Consider the following 21,187-nt stretch of genomic DNA (forward strand, 5'->3'; position numbering starts at 1 on the left):
TGGGCCCAGACCCGGCCCGTGGTCCCGGTTTTCCCTTTGAAAAACCGCCGACCCGCCGGGTTGAACGGTTCAACCCGGCGGGTCCGACCCTCCGGGTTCGTCGGGTTGACCCATCGGGTTTATCTTTTTAAAATATTATTTTAATTTTAAAGAATAATTTAAATAATATATATTTGATACCCATACATGGGTGAGATTTGAACCCAAAACCAAATGAGTTTGGGATCTCATTCTTGCCACTAGGCCAAGTGTTGATTTGTTAATTGAATATATTTAAATAATATATATTTGATACCCACACATGGTTGAGATTTGAACCAAAAATCAAATGAGTTTGGGATCTAATTCTTGCCACTAAGCCAAGTGTTGATTAGTTAATTGAATGTGATTGAATATAAATAAATGTAATAACATTTTTTATACAAGATATTTAAATTTGAAATGTAATATATTTTTTATTGAGATAAATAGAGTTTTTAATTGAGATAGATAGAGTTTTTAATATAAGATGTTGAAATATAATATATATTTTTATTGAATAAATATAATAATTTTTTTATTGATATATATATAATTTTTAATGTAAGATGTGAAAAGTTGAAATGTAATATATTTTTTATTTAATAAATATAATATTTTTTTTTATTGAACTAGATAGAGTTTGTAATATACAACATTGAAAGTTGAAATGTCATATATTTTTTATTATAAATGTAATATTATAAGATGTTAAAAGTTGAAATATAATATATTTTTATTTAATACATATAATAGTTTTTTTATTGAGATAATTAAATATTTGATAGACTTTTTAAAGTTCAATTGTACAAATTTTTTTTTTTTTTTAAATAAAGGTCGACCCGAAACCGGAACCGCCGGTTAACCGGACCCGGACCCGGACCGGCGGTTCCGAGACCCGAACCGAAACCGGCCACGGGCGGGCCGGTTAAGGGTCGGCCTATTGCCGACCCGGACCGGACCCGGCCCGTGGCCAGGTCTAGTGTTTGGTTCAATTGATAGGATTATTAAATGATTATTAAATGAATAATAAAAGAAATGATAAATAAATATTAGTAATTTGTGATGAAAATAGTATTGTGTTTGGTTTGATTTTTAGGAATAAGATTTTGAACTAGATTTTTAGGAATAAGATTAAATGATGGTTTATTTATTTTATTTTTTTTTTGCTAAAAATATTATTTATATTTTATTGGATGTGTGATTTTTTAGGTTGGAGGAAAAGGGTAATTATGAAATTTATGCGTAGGATAAAAACAAGGATAAATAATATTAGGGTGGGGACCTACTATAACACAACTTTATCTTTTTCTAGGTTAGATTAGTTTGTTTTAATAAAAAAAACCTACCATACAATGGATTACATAAAAAATCACACACAAACCTATTTTATCCATTGTACCAAACACTGCCTTAGAGATAGAATATGATCTAAAACACTGGTTTTGTTTTTGTTTTCCTCCTGAATTGTCATCGAATGAAACATTTAGACATTTTAATTAAGTAGATGTGGTCTCATTGATAGTAGCTAGGCATTGGAGAATAATAGTTCTGCACTGCTGTCACTACCATAAGCTTAATCGCAAAATCTACTTCCGTTTAGAATTACATTAATTTCGTGATTGCCGAATTTGCACTAAACAGTGTTCGGACGGTGGTCCTTTCTTCGCATAATTGTTTTTCTTTTTAATTAGGTACAATTTTTTGTTTTTTAAAACGTAGTCATCATCATCAGTATCATTTGAAGTCATTTACAGTGTGTTTGGATGTCTAAAAAATAGAATTTTGAATTGGATTTGGATTTGGAATTGGATTTGGATTTGGATTTTAAAATCCATGGAATTGAAATTCCATTTTGTGTTTGACAAAAAGTTAAAATTTATAAGTAAAGTATATGAATTTATTATTAAAAATAATTTTATTGCTTTATAAACTCAAATCCCGTGAAATCCCGTGAAATCCGACCAATTTTGTCAAGATTTCACTTAACTAATTGAAATCCTATGAAATTTCATCAAATACCAATCCCGTTTTAAAATTCCAAGTTTCCAAACACTAAAACGGTATTTTCAATTCCAAATCCTATAAAATCCCGTCCAATTCCCGTGATCCAAACACAGTGTTAAGATCTTGATGTGGATGAACTATATAGTAATTTCGTAGGAGGATTTTGACATAATTTGAAACATAAAAATACAAAATCTACATTTTTTATTATTTTAAAAGGAATGAGATTGTCACTCGGTTAATGTAACATCCTTATTTTCTCTATTAAAGTGCAAAAGTAAATCATTCCTTGAAACATAATAGTGAATGTATTGGAAATAGCAAATTGAAATAATAATAATAATAATAATAATAATAATAATAATAATAATAATAATAATAATAATAATAATTCCATAAAGATGCCGATTAACGAGTGATATGGCCAAAGGCCCAAAGCCCATGAGGCCATGAACTGCCTCCTAGCGTCGACAACAAAAATCCAGTGATTCTTAAATCATAAGGGTGCAAATTCAAAGAGACTCTCACTCCAACACCCATGAAAAAAAATCAAAATAACCTATAGTTTTTATATATTTTGCAACATATTACCATTTTATGCAATAACGCACAATTTTATCAAGATTTTGAGATATTTATATATGTATATTATATGTGTTGAACTTAAAATATAATGTAGAAGAATAAATAAATATTGTACAAAAGCTTGCCATTCATTCGAGCTGTAAAGGTTAAATATGTCTTTCAGAATCCTATTGGATTAGGTATCGAGTTCTGGACCAATGGTGGTACCTAATAATTATAATATTGCCCATTGTTAAATAGATCCAGTCCAAATTAAAAATTGGGCCGGGCCCATGATAGACGAGAACTTGCTCCAGTAATACAAGCGCGGGAAATATAAAACAGCGCCAGAACAGCGCGGGAAATCCAAACGATAGATAACCCGCCAACGCTTCCACCGGTTGCAGGATCCTCCTATTTTCTTTATTTACATTCAACTCCCTGTTTCAGGGGTGAAATTGCAATTCCGTTTCCTAGCACCTCTGGCTCACCAATTCTCTCTGGAATCGCAAGTCCCCTTCTCCCCCGACATAATCGAGCGAGAGATCAGCCAAATCCAACCTAAACTGCTATGGAGGGGATGGGATTCAGGCGGCGAATGGTTCAATCCACGCTCTTTCCTCACAAAGAGAGCTCAGTCAAGGAAACTGAGAATTGCGGTCTGATCCAAATCGAGGTAGGAAACGGGAATAAAGAAGAGGAGGTGAAGGAAGAGGCGGAGGAGGAGGAGCGTGGCCGCGGAGAGAAACGGAGGAAAACTAAGAGGAAGCCTAATTCTGAAACAAAAACGACACCGCCAGGTTCTTCTACAAAGGTTTGTGGTGTACCTCGTTCTTTAATAATTGCTCGTCTTGATCGGCACCTTTTTCTTGTTTTGAATCAAGTGCTTGTTGTCCTTACCTCAATGCGTTAAGGACACAAGAACAATTCACTGGGAAGATTGGGGAAAACAGTGGATCGAACCTTTCTTTTCCCTTTAAAAAAAAGTCAATATTTTGGACTTGCGGATTAATTAAAAATAGGTTGCTGTAATTTTTCGTTAGGTTTTAAATTATTGAACCTGTGGCTGACGAAGCAAGAACTAAGTAAAATGTTACAGGATCCATTTATTTTCGCAGCATTAAGAATGCGGGTACTAGATGGTTTTAACCTCAAATATTTTCCAAAAGTTTATGATTTTTTTGTGCTGCTGCCTTCTGGTAATTAATTTTTTTCCCAGCACGTATACCAGGCTTGGTATTTCTGAGTTTGTGAACTTAGTAGTATCAAGTTAACTGTTGCCTGGAGTGCTTGTTTAGTCTTCTTGATGGTCTTGAGACTGCTGTTACTGTAATTCTGTCTCTGGCACTCACTGTATTGATGTTTTTCTAACAGTAATTGTGTTTAGTCTGAACAAGTTATGTTGAAATTCTGATTCAGTAATTAAAGAATCCAGAAAATTATGAATGATTGTAAATACAGCTAACTATACTGCTGACATAAGCAAGCATTTGGCATCTGTTTGCAAGGTTTTTACCTGAATATATGGTGATAAATAAAATTTAGTGGAAAAATGACACATAACCCAAGCAGCCTTGTTTCCTCTTGCTCCCTTGTGCTTTGCGTTCAGGTTAAAAATATTAGCCAGGAGACTTCAAGCAAACAAGTGGCCTCTGATGATTCGCCAATTACTATTAGTAAGTGAACACTTGTCAGTTTCATCTTACCATTTGTTTTATCCTTGTCAAGCAACAGTAGGAATTATGTTATTGTTTGGCTTCTCAATTTATAATGTTACGGGATATTTCATGGGTGAAGAAACATGGATTAACTTGTATATGACACGTTTGCTTTTTAAATTTCTTGTAGAGTCAAGTTTTTTTGTGAAGGCCTCTGAACGGGGGCAAAACAGGAACCAGCGAAACCAGCTGGTCCATGTTGATTCACCTGAAAAAAATGATGAATTATGTTCGCCTTCAAGCTCGGTTGCCAGTATGTTTTCTTAGCTCAGATTTTAATTTTTCCGTGGCATGTCAAAATGTGGTCTTAAAGAGGATTTGTCAAAGAAAATCTTTTTGAGAGGTTGCGCAGTCAAGTAATGGTGATGATTATCTATTCTACAATGAGCAGCCATTGATTGTTGATACTATGAAGTTTTAAAAGCCCTTGTGATTGAACACACACATGTTTTTCGTAGTTTTAAAAGCCCTTGTGATTGAACACACACATGTTTTTCGTTTATACTTCTTGGACTCTTTATTTGCAATCTGTGAGTTAAACGCACGTTTGAAGGTTTTTGGTTCTTCTTTGTCTGTGTTATATAAGAGAAAGAAAGGCAGCAATTAGCACAAATACATCTTCTTTAGTTCTATGCACAATTTATCTAAAAATTAACTTTTGATTTTAGTACGCTAACACTTGAATAAGGAAGAATTTAACACTTGAAAAAAGGTAGAATTAGAGAGATCACTATTTTTGTGATTAGATATCCTCGGATCTTTGGAAAATTCTTGGAACTGTCAAATAACTCCAAAATTTACCCCCTATTTCATGAGGTGGGGAGGAAATCTATACAACATCTAAATTTAAATGTACAAGTCAGCTTCTTTTTCTTCGTTCTTAGTAAGATCCATCTCTATTTGTAAATAATAATTTATTCAAATACTTTTTCCTCTCGATGATTGGATCATATCACCTGCACATAAATTTCCTTAATTTATCCTTCTAAAATTTTATGTCAATATCTACCACTCTATATGACGATGTTGTGATATGAATCAGATGATATATGTAAGACATTGGACATTGGACAAGTGAAGAACTCTGTATTTTTTTATTTTTCTATTCTGCCTGCCTGAATTTTTGTTAACTATGACTCGGTTAGATGGCAAAAGTACCCCTCAGAAGCCAAAAAGACAGCATAACACTACTCCAAAAGAGGAAAAAACGAACTCAACGCCAAGCAAAAAGACCAAAAATGGTTCCAGAAAGCTGTGTTCAACTGAAATTCCATTTGACCTTACACTGGATGAACAGCAGTTGCCAGCAATCCCTAATCTAAGATTGGAGGCAAAATTGACCGCCGAGGTAGTTAATATAAATGGGATGTTTTTCACTTTCTCTGGCTCAACACCTTCTGCCTTGTAAATGTGTTCAAGAACTCTTGCATGTAGATGTAGTAATTGTTGGTTTTGAGGTTTTTCTACGCTTTTTAGGAAAATTCTCGTATATTTGCTGGAAAACAAGTACATCCATTTTTCACATCACGGAAATCAGGGAAAGGCAACCAAGACTTGACTGGCTCAGACAGCAAGTTGTCATTTTTTGAGAAAAAGGAGAAAGACATTATTTTCAACCCAATCCATGTATTTGAAAATGTTGAGGTATTTATTCCAATTTTTGTTTATCCAAATCAGTGTTTGGGATGTCATTTTTCGTTATTTTTTTTTCTGTGCAAACATTTTAATAAAAAATTATTGACTGTTTATGATCTGCACACCCAGGAGGACCACATGAAGCTTGATTGGGGACACTGGAGATTTCCTGAAACAAGTGTCGTTGATACTCTTGACTATCAATGCTCTCCAGTTTATGAAGGATCGGTTGAGTCTTTGAATTTTGATAACTATTTGGGTGGCTCTCGTTTCACACGAACCTCATTACACACAAATTCTCATCAGAGCTCTATTCAACTGAAAGAGGTTTTAATGTTGTCAATTGATCAACCTGAATGTTTACATCCTATTACGTCCTCACTATTGGCTGATAATAGAGTACTATGTGATGCATACCTGAAGGATGTGGATGTGCCACAATACAACAAAGAAGAGATACTTGCTTCATCAGTTCAAATTGCAGTGGTAATATTCACTTCTAGTGTTGCACTCATGATTTCAAAATTGGAATGTTTTGCATGGCACCCATCTCACTGGACGTTAGGTTCTATTGAGCTCCTTTATAGAATTTTTCTAATGCACTTGAAAATTTACTGGAATTATTGATAATTCTTCTTCTTTTGTTTCTTTAAAAAATTATGTCTGGTCTATCATGGAAAATCAATGTGAATATGGCCAGAGATCATTACTTTCATCATTGGCAGGATCGTATACTTGAAAGCAACGATTTATTTGTTGGAAATTCTAGCTGCGGAAACTTGGATTCCAAGCTTCAGGAAAGGTAACATCTTACTTTTTCCATGGCGATGTCATTCGTGTTTATTTGTGACTTTTTTCATCTGCATTTCTCCCTGCTGCCAATCCAGGATTATGTCTAATTACAATACCAGTCATAATCAGCCTGAAAATTGCCTATGGACTGATAAATACCGACCTCAGAATGCCAAGCAGGTTTAGTTTCCTTTACGCAATGTTGGACTGATTTTCTTGGCAATTATATGAATTATTTCTGTAAGATGTGTTAGTGATAAATTTATTTTCGGCTGAGGATAACAATTTTCTGAAGGGACCAATTATGCAGGTTATTTTTCAGTTGATGCACATTATCAAGTAGTTTGCGTTTCTGCTTCTCCATTTTAGTATAGCATTTACGCATTTTTTAATTGTCCCAAGTGAAGCTTTCTCTGTTAATAACAATTTCTGGGCTGCTGTCTCTCAAATTCAACAGCATTAGAGGGTTCTTGTTGAAAGTGTATTAAAAGTTTTTCTAGCGTAGATCAACCTTTTGCTTATAATTTCGTGCTTCAGTGGTAGTAATTTGAAATCCAGATAGAGTTTTGGGTTAACTTACTTGTTGGCTTTTCTAGCTTATTTGTGTGGAACTTTGGTCCGCTTTTTGTAATTAATTATCACACCCTTTATTTATATAATATAATATAATATAATATTATCGTTTCTGATAAAAAAAAATTGAAATCCAGACAGAGGTCACTTCGAGGAACCTAGATTATATGTTTTAAAGCCAATAGAGTTTAATTGAGCATAGCTTTGATGGGATGATTGACGGTTTCTTTCCGGCACTATTTTTAGTTTCCTGTACTCTATGCTAGTCTACAATTCATTCACTTTATTTAGAATTATTTTGGTGCCTCAGGCAAACTCCTCCTAAGCGAAGCACGTTGTTTTCAATTTCATTGTTATCAATATATGTCTTATTGAGCTGCTCTGTGGAAGCAGCATGTTACACATTCTTTCTGTGATCGAGAACTAGACAAGCAATCATCCCTCAATCATCCCTCACCTGCTTGGAATCCACTAAGATTCCTCGTTGACGTTGTTAGTGTGCTTATTGTTTAAGCTGAGCACTATTTTCTGCTGCCCATTTTGGATGAGTTACTATAGTCGATGGGAACATGATCAATGTTTTCCTGTTAATCAGATGTATAAGCTCTTAAATTTCCTTTCCTTCGAAATTCTTGATCTTTTTGTCTCTTTGTTAATACAGTTATATGAATTTCGTGGCAGATATGTGGTAATGGTGAATCAGTGAATTTTTTAAGTGAATGGCTTCAACTCTGGCAGAAGAAGGGTTCTCCAGCAAGTAGGGGTTGCATTGATGAAGATACATGCCTCACCGAAGATGTTGGTTGTTACGGTCTGCAAAGTGACTGTGACTCAGATACTACAGATGGCGATGACAGCTTGAAGAATGTTCTCTTAGTTACTGGACCGGTTGGGGTATGTAGCAGATTTCATCAGTTTCCTGCTTTCCCGTTTGTAAAGTTTAATTTTGTCCACAAAGTGATTGTAATTAATTTGCTGGACATTGGAAAAACAGCTAAAAAATAAATTGATCCAGTATATTCCACCTTTGCATCTTTTCATTACCTTTTTAATATCTGATGAGCAATCAGCTTAAAGTTCCATCTCTTTCATAAGTTATGGTATTTTCTGATCTTAGTTCCTTCTCGGAACATACTATATCAAATGCACAAATTTCCTTTTTCAATAGTTCGACTTTAGAAGCTTATGTAATGTTTGGTGTCTGAATGAGTTGGCTTTTGCAGAGTGGGAAGTCTGCTGCTATCTATGCTTGTGCAAGAGAACATGGATTTCAGATAATTGAGGTACTTCTTATCCTGGAACGACTTTGCTTAAAGTTCATGTTATGCAACTCTGGTATACATCAGTCACAAATACCGTTTATCGTCGTGCCACCTTTGAAAATGATTTGTGAGCATGCAGTTCACGTGGCAGAATGTAAAACTGAATTGTGCATAGTTAGGAGCTTATCTGTTATGGCATTGTTGAATTCCCATTGTTCATTCCTCCCGCTGTGTTTAACCCCAAAATCGATTATGTTTACGATGGTTCATGTGTAACTGTGTAAGTCAGATCCAAGATCTGTTGATTGATAGTTAGGATCAAATGTTCGACGACAGTGAAGAAATTGAATAAGTTGCAGACTGCACTCGTGGAATGAACTTTAGCTTGTTTATTAGCTACCTCTGCTTTATCTTGGAAGTAGTTCAGTAACTCTATTTCTCTCTATGACTTTGCCATTTAGTTTAGCTGAATAAAAGCTGTGATGACACAAGACATCTAATTTATGTTTTTGGTCTGTCTAGATTAATGCATCAGATTGGAGAAATGGAGCTCTTGTAAAGCAAAAATTTGGCGAGGCTGTGGAATCTCATTGGCTTCAACGGTTTGTCTCAAACTCTCCTACATTTGACAGCCAAAGTGTTTACACAAGCAAGTGTCTGGTTTTTCTCTTGCTAGCAGAAACACATTCCTGTACTAATTTTTATTGTTAATATGGCTAAATATATATACGTGATTGCTTAGTGAAAACTGAGAACCGAAGTGAGATAAAGTTTGAAGAAAGTAGAAGGACTCCACATGATAACTCTATCCAGTGTTTGTACAATAGTGGGTTTCCAGAAGAGAAGGCAGATGGGGAGGGACAAAAAAGGGGTTAAAGGTATTGTGTAGGTGATAGTACCTATTGGATGGAATGAGTGCACAAGCTAAAGCAACTAAAAAAATTCTGATAAAAGCCACTTTGGAAATGAATCTCATTTTGAAGGCTAGTTGGTAACTTTTGCCTGGTCAATCAGGAATACACATTACTGATCTTTGAGGCTCCAATGATTCAATGTTGAACGTTCAGTCTCGCTAAAATGGAGGCAGAATCATACTTACATGGGTGTTGTGCTAACATATTGGATAGCTCATCCGCCATTGATTTCTGGCCTGCTCATAGCCAGTCTTCATACAATTATCTATCGTATTTACTTGAATTTATAATATTAGCAGATAGAGATGGGCCAATGTGGGGGAGTCTGAAGCAGTGTTTTTTCTATGAATTTTACCTCAAGAGATTTGATTTCATTATCTATGTATGAATTGCTATTAGTACTCTATACAACCTTCTAAGAAAACTGTATTTCATCTGGTAAATTGCTTAATACGAGGAAGTTGTAGTATGCTAACATGTGTATTCTTTTCTCGCGTTCAATCATTCAAAATCCGTGACATGAAAATACGGGTGTTTATTATTCTTACAACATGAATTTAGAGCATGTTGTAGTATCAAAACTAACCATTTGTTACTTTCAAATGCTTACAATTTTGAAAAATGAATGTGGAAGCATATCTGGTGCAATTTTATTTTATTTTTTATTTGTTTTGTTTTTAAATTTTAAACTAATCTTGGAAGTCTAAAGAGGAACCAGATCTTTGTAGGAAAACAAGCTCATAATTTTTTATCGCCTGGTTTCCTGTCAGAACATCAGGGAACTCTATATATTCGGACAAGTCTCTTTCAAAGTTCTTTTCGCCTGTCAATACCAAGACTCATTGCCCCGACATGGAAGTTTTGGAGATGGCACCCTTATTGGATAAGGAAGATTCACAAAATGCTGATGCATTGTCGGACAAAATAATCTCAGGAGAGAACCTTACTGATAACCGTCAAAATGGGATTAAGACATTAATTCTTTTCGAGGATGTGGACGCTACTCTATGTGAAGATCATGGTTTTATATCGACTATACAACAACTAGCAGAGACTGCAAAGCGGCCCATGATATTAACTAGCAACAGTAAGAAGTTTCATCCGTCACACTTGCCCCCTTATTTTCCTTGCCAGTTGATGGTAAATTAATTGTCTTTCTTTCTCTATTTTATGCAGGTAATAGCCCTGTCCTCCCGAAGAATTTGGACAGGTCAGAGTTAAGCTTTTCTCTGCCATCATTGAGAAATCTTCTTGGACATGTTGGTGTGGTATGCATTCCTAGTGAATTGTGTAATCAAAATACCGTCTGAGTATTTTCCATACAGACTACATTATCATACCCTTTCAGATTTGTGCTGCAGAAAACATCAAAATCCACCCTTTCTTGGTGGAAAGATTTGTCGATCATTGTCAAAAAGACATTCGTAAAACGATCATGCTTCTTCAGTTTTGGTGCCGTGGACGAAGTGCCAAGAGAGGTTATAATCATTGACTAATACTGCAGTTTCCAGTTCTCTCTGTTGATAAAGTTGTGATGCATCTTTATGGTTTTACTAGGCATAGAGAGTTCTTGGGTTTCTTCTGTTGAAAATTAATCATTTATATTTTTCCTTAGATAGATGTGTCTGCCCAGTGCCCAATAAGATAACAGATGCTTTCTGGCTTCTTGGGACCATGAGTAAAGTTTACTGTCGTAAAATTCAGGAATGACATTCAATCGACTGCTTCAGGCCTCATTCACATTCATGTACTTTGAAATGGGGACTTGGAAATTTATTCACAAGCTTAAATCCAAGAAATCAACTTTGTTATATTTCCATAATTCATCTGCACCAGTGCTCTGCGTGTTTTTCTGTGAATTGATGGAACCAAATTCTCTCTAGTTTTTCCACCAGGTTCCATGATTCGCATTCAAGTACATGCATAAATATGTAAAAAGTATGGGCTTGCTTAATTCATGTTATTATTCTTGTTGAACTTGCCTTGCCATCTTGATTTCATTTATACCTAACGTATTGTTTGTCCAGGTAATAAACTTTATGCAACATATAATCCGGTTCCTTTTGATCTTGATGCTGGGCACCACATCCTACCTAAAATGATCCCATGGGGATACCCTTCGCAGCTTTCCGAGTTTGTGTTTAAGGAGATTGTTAATTCTTTAGTTTTGAAAGAAGAAATCCCAATTAACGGCGAGGAACTAAATAACAGCATAGCAGAAATTACCCATCCACAAAATGATGAACTAGATCCATTTGTGGCGAAAAAGGAAGCAATGCTAAGCTTGCACACATCGGATCAGGATGAAGTTGAATATACAGCTTTTGATGTCAACCTTGAGCTTTTCGATTCTTCTTGCTCCCCTGTTGCATTTGGTCGGCAACGTCGCCAGAGAAAAACCAACACAGTTCTTTCTTCAGATTCTGAAGATGAGGTTTTGGGTGGCAGCAGTCGGCAACGTCGCCAGAGAAAAACCAACACAGTTCTTTCTTCAGATTCTGAAGATGAGGTTTTGGGTGGCAGTACTCTCATAGATTTGGACGGATTACTAGATGTCGATGTCAAAGTGCTAGCTTCCCATTGCTTAACAACTCAAATAGGCCCCCTTCCAACTGAGTTAATCTATAGTTCTGCTGTAGACAAGTTGGAAGAACACTGTTTTCAGCTCTCTGAAGGAGTTGATAATTCATGTATGGATTACATATGCAAATCACCAGACATGTCCTGTGTGCCAGAATCATCATTTGTTCCCGAGACAGAACTTATCAATGATACAGATTTATACTCAACAACAGTATCTTATGGTCATTTTGCAAATGCATCTGCCGCTAATTCATTTGTCCAAGATTCATTACCTGTCCTGGAACCCACAGTTGGTGCCAACTACGATGAATCATCCCATGCGATTCCCACTGACCAGGAAATGTTAGGAAATCATTCTGAGACTGGTGTAGCTTTTGTCTATCAAGAGGAGGTTGGAGAGTCTCTGTCAAAATGTGAGGCAGACGTCCCAAGAGAGTATCAAGTGTTGGACGAGTGTAGTTGTGTGGATTTTCTAAACAGATTGAAACCCTTTGACAACCAACACAAAACTGACAATGTGTTTGATTCTGTGCAAGAATCCTGGAATGGGTTGCGTAGGCAATGCAAGGACTTGAGGAATTATGTCACTACAGAGGAGAAAAGTTATTGCCAAATCCTGAAATTTGCACATGGAATAACTGATATAATTTCAAACACTGATCTCTTACTCAATGATTGTCACACTCTACTCTATGTGAGTACTCGATTCCATATTGATACCACTTTCTGCATATGATTCTGATGAGCATAATTAATTATTGTTATATTGCAGGATTCTTTGCGACCATCAATGAGTCCATGTGAAAAAACTCATTCATATAGTTTTCATGATGACCAATTGGATATGTCATCTGTTCTTGCTCAACATGGGATGTGTTTTTATACCAAGGAAATTGCGTCTTTAGGGTCGATCACAGGATCTGCAATCAGCTTGGATCTGAACACAGAAATGCTATCATCCTCAGTAAGCTCGATTGCACTTGGGAAAATGGCTAATCTGGAGCGCAAAATGGTTGAGATATCAGATACAAAAACACCCAAAAGCTCCGATCTCTTAACGTGGTATGACGTTTTTAACTCACCCTCTATATTTGGTTGCACTTGCCATGCTGCTTTTACTCTTCATATTTTTATATTTTAATGAAAGTGAATCGCATAACGGCCTAAGTCATTGACATATGGGTAGCTTTTGGTGATATGCAACTACTTATTATAATGCTATTTTTTGCAATTTTTTTCTGCAATGCAGCAAATCAGATCCACATATTTGCAATATATTCGAATCTGTAGTTCCATTGAGGTCATACCTAGCGGTGAGGGGTGAACCATTTCATGAATACCTTTCAACATTAAGCCAGATTTCAAGATTTGAAACCTCCCGTATATCGGAAAGCATTGGCAATAATAAACGAAGAAGGTATATTATGTATGTCAGAGTACGAGTCCAGCAATCATATAATTAGTTTATTTGTAGAATCTATATCGACAATTGATTTGCTAATGATATTTTTCTGATCTACTAGAGCCCGTGTACCTCGCCATTATTTGACTTCTGGCCCATCAACAATGTCATCAGAAGAAATATCTTTCCTGGAGAAATACAATGCCTACAAATTGGATGCTTCTCTTAGCTATAAAAAATTCAGATGAAAGGTCTCAAATAACGAAAGCTAATCATGTTGATGACGGCTAGCCCAGTTAAATGCCAGCTACTATGGTTCAGCTGGTTCGATGAACCTTCGGAGTACACAGGATTTACAATATGAGTTACGTCCCAAAAGTGAATGGAGCACAAGATTATGTTGATCGTTGATTATATGTGCAGCTACTTTGCTATCATTTTTGCCTCAACTTGGCAATTTAAAAGTTCTTTGGTAGCCTGATTAGGATGTTGGAAGCTGATTGGTACAGTTTTTTCTCCTTCCAATTAACATAACCCCCCTTCGATAGTGTATTTGAATATTGGAATCTTACATTGGAAAATAGTCACAGAAGATTACATTAGTTTTCCAAAGGAAAAAAAAAAAAGGAAAAGAAAGAAGAACACGTTGATTTTCTTTTTTAACATGATTATTTTTGTGGTTGTCTGATCAAAGTAAATTCACTTTCACAATTGCATTTCTTCTATTTTGCCACGCCCACGCAAAATCCCAATTAAAGAATCGAGAAGCTTTCATGCTTTTGATCTTGTTCTCCATTGTTTGGATTAACTTGCGTTTTAACCTTACATTTCTTATATAACTATTGATAACACATCTGCTGAACGTTATGCTGACATTTTTATAAGGTGTAAGTAAGATCTTATTTATACATATACTGTCTCGTTATACATTTAAAGGCTGACAAGACACAATTGCCCAAAATGTCCGGACAAAAAATATAGCAAAGAAAAACATTTACAAGGACAGGAAAATATGACTCAATGCAAAGATTTAAGGTTTGTGAACAGAATAATATTATAGTATACATACAATAAATAATAATATTTGTTTTTTGTTGGGAAAATAATTGAGACAATTATTATTATTATTATTATTATTATTGAAAGGATCAAGGGAAGCTGCGGTGGAACGCTAAATCGTCCATTATTCAATGATATGATGCATCAAAGTTTGCGATGTGGAATCTTTGCATTTGTCTCTTTCTTTGATTAGACCCATACCATACCCGTGAAAAATCAAATTAATCGGAATCGGACGCTGCGGAACGGGGACCTTATTTTATTTTATTTTTTTAAAAAACGGGGACCCTATTTCTATCCACCTCTATCCAAAACATTCTAGATTTGTTTAGTAGGAGAAATCAATATTTTAAAAATATTTTTTCAAAAATATAAATTTCTTGAAAAATATATTGTTTCGTTATAAACACATTGCAAAAAGAAAAAAAAAAACACTTAGTATTATTATCTCAATGCTATTAAAATTAAAAATAGCATATCCTACACTTTATTATTTTTTATAAATTTTAAAACACAAACTCTTGTAAGACGATTTCACACGTAAATTTTATGAGACTGGTCTCATAATTGGATCCTCGTGATATTGTATTAATTTTGAAGTCAAATTATAGCTTTTTATTGTAAAAAAATTATGAGTGATTTTGATCCGTCTACCAACTCATTTTAAAATATAGATAAATATAGAAAGATATTTTACAAATTTGAAAATTGGAAAAATGGAATATGGCAGTACTACTAATAGGTTGGTTATAAATCATTAAATTAGATTTCTATGGTATTTTTATTATATTAAAATAGATTATTTTCTTCCGTTTGTTTAAAATGACTAAAATATTATATTTAAGAGTATGATCTTAATAATATAACAATTATTGCTTCAATGTGATGCATATTGTGATGCATTTAATTTAATTTAATTGCATACACTTGATATTCACGATTCACCAACTTATGCTTCGAGTGAGTTGATTGTTAATTTGTTATTGCCTTAGTCAACAATCATTTGTTCCATGCTTAAAATCTTGTGCGATAACATAAGGTCGAGCATTAAAAATTTGACCAAGTGATTAATTTATGTTATTATTATTATTATAACATATAAAATTAATTAATTAATCTACTCGTCAACAACAAACACCACATAATTCATATCCGACACATGGGTTCCAATATTTCTTTCTAATTCGAAAAAAAAATATTGACTTTTAAAGGAGCCGAATTTCAAAATTGCCTACTGTTTTTTAGGTCTACAGCCAAAATATATGGATATTTAAATTCAACTTTTTCCCCCGAAATTTGAAACATACTATTTATAATTTCACAATATATTTCGTCATCTTCCTTAAAATTTTGAAAATCTGTCTCACAATATTACTAATAATAAAAAAAAAAGGCAGATATTCACGTGGAGCCATTTATTAAAGTACAATAATACTACTCTGATTATATGTAGCATTTAAAAACATGAACTTTTCATCACACCCCCACCACCTCCTCCCCTGTGATAGCCTTAAACATTGTGCCCATGCATTGATTCATAGTTGAAGAAATCTCAAAGATTAGAGCAGATAACAAAATGCCAAGTTCAGATTCATTTCTACGGCAGCTAAGTAGCAAAGAAGGATATTGGAAGTCAAGTTCCAAGAGATGGGGCGGGGTGGGGTACTGTGGGGGTAATGTGTATGAAAATGGGATGTTTCTTATGAAGAAAAGAGTGATGGTTTTGGTGGATCAATCTTCAAATTCGAAGCACGCAATGATGTGGGCTCTTACTCATGTTGCCAATAAGGGAGATATACTCACTCTGCTCCACATTCTCCCTTCTTCTTCTTCTTCGTCTCCTAATTCTCTTGCTCCCACACTTGCCTCACTCTGTAAAGCGTCTAAGCCCGAGGTTAGTATACAAACTTATGATCTATGTGGTGAAATGTCTGCTGGAAGTGTGTAGTTTACCGTGGGATTTGGAAGATTTTAGCTTTACCATTATCACTGAATCGATGTTAAGTCAAGGTTTTATGTTTGTTTGCTATGTTGCAAGTTTCCAGGGAGAGAATTAGATGCGTTCTGTGTACCTTTTTTGGGGGGTTTGTGTAGATTTTGCAGTACTTTGTTTTTTTTTACTTTTCTTGGGTGGTGGATTTTAGCACTTTCTTGTTCTTATTAAGGGAGATCTGCAGCTATTATGTTTACTTCAATGTTTTGGGCACTTTATTATCATTTGCGCCCATCATTCTTTCCAGTCAAAAAGAGAAGAAAGTTATTGTCACAAATATTTGTTTTCTATTTTCTTTAACAGAATATGGAGGTGGGGGGTTTTTTTTTTTAAAAAAAATAATGTTCTTTTTGTTTTATGGGATTTGGTGTGATAAGGTCGAAGTAGAAGTGCTGGTAATGGAAGGACCAAAGATGGCTACTGTGAAGAGCCAGGTGAAGAAGCTTGAAGTTTCTGTTCTGGTTTTAGGACAGAAGAAGCTCTCCCCATTTCTCCAATGGTTAGCTCATTGTAGCTACTTCAATTTCTTGTACATGAAATATTGTTTGGTTTTATATGTATTAATTCTTATTAGTGTTGTCTGGAATTTGGGCAGCCTTTGTTTGAAAAGCGGGACAGAGGAATTTGTGGAGCAATGCATCAATAAGATGGAGTGCTTGACAATTGGAGTTCAAAAGCAGAGCAAAGGAGTGAGTGGGTATCTTATCAGCACCAGATGGCACAAGAACTTCTGGCTCTTGGCTTAGATATTAATAATGGTTTGTAGAGTTTTTCCAATTATATATATGTATTCAATTTCATAAAACTTAGTCTCTACTTTCACCTTAACTATTATTTATACAAGTTCTATGTATATATGGTTGGTTGGTTATATTTCTTGGTAGTTGGTAGGTTAAGTAAGATTGTTTTGGGTTGTTTTCGCTTTTCGATAGTGAGATGCGCTGTTTGGTAAGCATTGCATAAATTTCTTCTCCAATTATATGTGGAAGTGAGCGAAAACTAAACAGGGGACAAGGCTTGTGCGACAAGCCGCGGCCGATTCTAGCACCATCTCCCGAAAGGAATGAAACTAAGGGACGGCGACCATAGAGCACGGGGATAATTTCATCAGCATTATCTAAATGATGTATAAAGATGAATATTTGAAAAATCTCAATCTTAAAATCTGCATTGAGACAATGCGTGCCTGGACATATAAGATGTCACTTACCGCTTCGGGGCTCAAAGGCAGAGTCCGTAGGACGAACTCCCCATTAGGTCAGAGCTAACCCTTCCCTATGATCCAGGACATGCTCATTTACTCCGTTCGCTCTCGTTCACTTCCACTTCACGTGTTCAATGTTGCATCTACCGAGTTTTCACTTAGCTTGACGTTTTCCAGAATGTATATTTCCCCAGATGACTATAAAATTTTGTTAAGAAAAGTGCTTAATAACTTTTTTTAAGCATTTACAAACGTTAGTTAAACTGATTTTCTATCGTCGTTAGTATTTCATTATTCAATTTCGAAAAATCATGATACAATAACAATCTACTCACAATATAGATATAATTATATTACTTCAAAATTCCTAGATCCGATTTTTTTAAATTCATTTAAAATTTTAATAAACTTGGAATGTACTTATCGAGTTGAAAAACAAATTTCAACTTTGGCAGAAAGAATCGTCCATTTCTTGCAACGAGGCTGTTTAATTTGTAAATGGGTTTTGCCATACATAGCTCCTCAGGCTCGAAATGAGACCAAGATAGACAAGGCCCAAACATTTGGCAAGGACATGTATGGTGTAGATTTTGTGGGCTTTCCTAATCCAATACCAAATGGATTAGAATTTTGCCCTAATTTGGGCCTTGTGTAAATATCACAAGGCCTAATTACAAGGGCGCGTATGGTGTAGATCTAGGCTTGATCCAACGCCAATCATTTTGAAATGGATTAGAATTCTGCCCTAATTTGGTTCTCGTGAAAATATTAAAATAATTACCCTTTTCGTTCACTTGGATGTTGAAAAAACGATAAAATCCTAAATTATGTGCCTTGTTTTCCAAAACTTAAAAAGTTTTGTTTCTTAATAATATTACATTCTTGGATTTTCTCTATTGATAAAGAGAGGAAAACTAGCCTACATGAATCCAACCAAAAATTTTTAGAACTTATTTAGTGAGTTTCAAAATTTAACGGATTAGTATAAAAAATAAGTTTTAATTTTTTTTGAAAAAGATTATCCACTTGATTTCAATCAGTGTTATTTTCACTAATTTTGATTTTTGGAGCAATGAATGTTTTTATTGAAAAGGGAAACTACATTTTATTTTTTAAAAAAAAGGGGCAATACAAAGAGATCAATATTGTATATTAAATAATAAGGAAATGACGAAGATCACACTAGTATTAGGGTCCGTTTGAAGTTTGAGATAAGATAAATAATATAAAGATAAGTAATATATTGTAATAAAAAATAAATAAGAAATGATAGTTAATATAAAATTTGATTTGATTGATAGATTATGGTTTGTTTGATTTGATTGATTATATATTATATGAAAATAGTAAATAACTATTTTATCCTTGTAATAATTAATAAAAATATAAATAGTATTATTTATAAAGGGTAATATAGTAATTTAAATTCAATGATTTGATTGATGTAAGATAAATAATTTATGATTTGATTGATGTGAGATAAATAATTGAAAGATGGATAAATAATATGACCAAAAAAAAACATGAGATAGATAAAATAATTTATAGGCAGACTAATAATCTACCACTTCAAACACACTCTAAGTATTACCGTATATTTAGGAATTTCGAAAATTATTATCTACTTTTTTCAGGTAAGTGGACTCCTCAAAATGAAAAGACCTTCGCATTTTTCATTCCTTTTGACATATTCCACACTCTTTAATTTCTTTACGCAAAATATAAACTCTTACCAATAAAAATATGTAACACGCCAACACTTTATATCATTATTAGTGTTTCTTGCTTGTACAGTTAGGATAATTATTTAACATGATAATTTTTGTTATTTTCAAATTAATGAATTTCAACACTATATTTTTTTATTTATTAAGAGTGATATAACAAGTAAAATTTAGAAGTATAGATATGAATTAAAAAATACTTAAATAATTTAAAAAAATTTGAAAGTGGATAATGCACCAACAAATCAAAATTAAGTGTCTAATGAGATGCTTTATAAACAGATTCGTTCAAAAAATATTGATAATTACTAGTCAAATGCTCATTGTATAAAATGTGTATTTTAGTCGGTTAATTATATCCCTGCTACTTGAAAGACTAACTAATTTGATGTGATTTGGTTACATCAAATTTAAACCATGCATGCACGTTTAAAACTCGATCTACCAATTAATTTGGCTATCAATTGACCTTACAAAAAACCTAACCCAAAAAAGAAAAAAAAAAAAAAAAAAAAAAGGACAAAAGGAGAAAACCCTTCTCATCTCCTCCACCTCCTACTGCATCTCCAACAAATTAAAAAGCCTTATTCACATCACTTCCATGTGATGACAGTCTCAATTTCCACCATACTTGGACGTTATCGGTCGGATTATCTAGCTCCCGCCGTGAGACCGACCATCGGGTTAATTCTTTCCTGGAGGATGATCGATGGCACATAGAAAAACTCGTCCAAATATAGACACCGAATGGAAAATGTGGGTCTCTATTTTAGAGACTGAAATTCTAATATCGATCACTAATTTAAAGGCCGGTTATTGTTATTAGTCTCTCACAATTAGCGACCAAGGATATTGATACGGTCAAATCTATCTCTAATCGGTCTCTAATTATAAATAGAGACCACCTAGAGATTGTCTGAGTTTTTTTTTTTTTTTTTTGTAGTGAGTGTTATTAGTCCAAATTCTACATTTAATAGCGGATAAATTTCCACGAGCCATTATGTACAATTCTCAGACTATTTACAAAGAATCTAGAGTACTCTTGCACACTATTTATACAATCAAAACATTATACGCCCATAATATGATGTCGGTTACTCCTAATCATGAAAAGGACTAATTCCTAATGCATATCGAATTAATTAATTAATTAGTAAACTCCAAAAGAGAGATGTCAATTTTATGCAGTCAATGACATGGGCTTGGTCCAACCTGTCAAACATGTCCTTCAATGTGAAAGTGGATGGCTATTTAAACACCAACTAAATAGTGTACATCTATATAAATTGGTGGGCCTTTCTTTACTCTCAAACCCTTTTACTACTTGAGAAATAAAGCATGGAAGAATAAGAATTTGAATATAGGTACTAAAATGTTATTTCTTGAACAAATACTACATATATATGTGGTTAAAAGTGGATTTTTCCTGCCACGCCTCTGATTTTGAAAACAAGGTTAAATTTTCAAACTCATATAAAGAATGTGACACACACACACACACACACATATATATATCTTGATTCTTGAAAAATTACATATATAACTTTCTGTTTCTTTTCTTTTCTTTTTTTTTGGAATTATTTATAAAGGATGATTATAATCTATTCGATTTTGATCTTCTCTAGCTAGATGTCGAATGAGACGTGCACATGATATGAAATGAATATATATATATATATATATATATATATATATATAAGGATATATATATTTGATTCACATGCGTATGCTATTTTTTC

General features: G+C 34.1%; 2 protein-coding genes across 5 annotated transcripts; both read left to right on the forward strand.

Moving 5' to 3' along the window:
* Window positions 1-2,992: 2,992 nt before the first annotated feature.
* LOC140864402 (uncharacterized) lies at window positions 2,993-14,105 on the forward strand. Of its 4 annotated transcripts, none has more exons than XM_073268570.1 (19): window positions 2,993-3,403; window positions 4,199-4,265; window positions 4,438-4,560; window positions 5,453-5,655; window positions 5,784-5,951; window positions 6,072-6,428; window positions 6,668-6,744; window positions 6,830-6,914; window positions 7,989-8,201; window positions 8,531-8,590; window positions 9,092-9,171; window positions 10,254-10,570; window positions 10,660-10,751; window positions 10,832-10,961; window positions 11,511-11,917; window positions 11,993-12,760; window positions 12,839-13,128; window positions 13,316-13,483; window positions 13,590-14,105. In XM_073268570.1, the coding sequence occupies exons 1-19, from the start codon at window positions 3,161-3,163 to the stop codon at window positions 13,714-13,716; spliced, it is 3,975 nt and encodes a 1,324-aa protein (XP_073124671.1). In that variant the 5' UTR covers window positions 2,993-3,160; the 3' UTR covers window positions 13,717-14,105. The 4 variants fall into 4 exon arrangements, with proteins under 4 accessions (XP_073124671.1, XP_073124673.1, XP_073124672.1 ...); XM_073268571.1 differs by having other exon boundaries at window positions 2,994-3,403; window positions 6,072-6,269; window positions 6,366-6,428; window positions 11,511-12,760; XM_073268569.1 differs by having other exon boundaries at window positions 2,994-3,403; window positions 11,511-12,760.
* A 1,898-nt stretch (window positions 14,106-16,003) lies between these two features.
* On the forward strand, window positions 16,004-17,391 carry LOC140864404 (uncharacterized). The gene is made up of 3 exons (XM_073268574.1): window positions 16,004-16,421; window positions 16,898-17,019; window positions 17,116-17,391. Exons 1-3 carry the CDS (start codon window positions 16,104-16,106, stop codon window positions 17,264-17,266), a joined length of 591 nt encoding a protein of 196 aa, XP_073124675.1. The 5' UTR covers window positions 16,004-16,103; the 3' UTR covers window positions 17,267-17,391.
* Window positions 17,392-21,187: the final 3,796 nt, after the last annotated feature.

This window comes from Henckelia pumila, chromosome 4 (assembly GCF_033568475.1).
Source record: "Henckelia pumila isolate YLH828 chromosome 4, ASM3356847v2, whole genome shotgun sequence".
In the NCBI taxonomy this organism is placed as follows: Eukaryota; Viridiplantae; Streptophyta; class Magnoliopsida; order Lamiales; family Gesneriaceae; genus Henckelia; species Henckelia pumila.

Bases quoted from the DNA above. Each gene is read 5' to 3' on its own strand.
- LOC140864402 (XM_073268569.1), top strand. From the start codon at position 3,161: ATGGAGGGGATGGGATTCAGGCGGCGAATGGTTCAATCCACGCTCTTT. The intron at 8,202-8,530 runs GTATGTAGCAGA...TGGCTTTTGCAG, and splicing joins TAGTTACTGGACCGGTTGGG to AGTGGGAAGTCTGCTGCTAT. The intron at 10,752-10,831 runs GTATGCATTCCT...ATACCCTTTCAG, and splicing joins TTCTTGGACATGTTGGTGTG to ATTTGTGCTGCAGAAAACAT.
- LOC140864404 (XM_073268574.1), top strand. From the start codon at position 16,104: ATGCCAAGTTCAGATTCATTTCTACGGCAGCTAAGTAGCAAAGAAGGA. The intron at 16,422-16,897 runs GTTAGTATACAA...TGGTGTGATAAG, and splicing joins GTAAAGCGTCTAAGCCCGAG to GTCGAAGTAGAAGTGCTGGT. The intron at 17,020-17,115 runs GTTAGCTCATTG...GAATTTGGGCAG, and splicing joins CTCTCCCCATTTCTCCAATG to CCTTTGTTTGAAAAGCGGGA.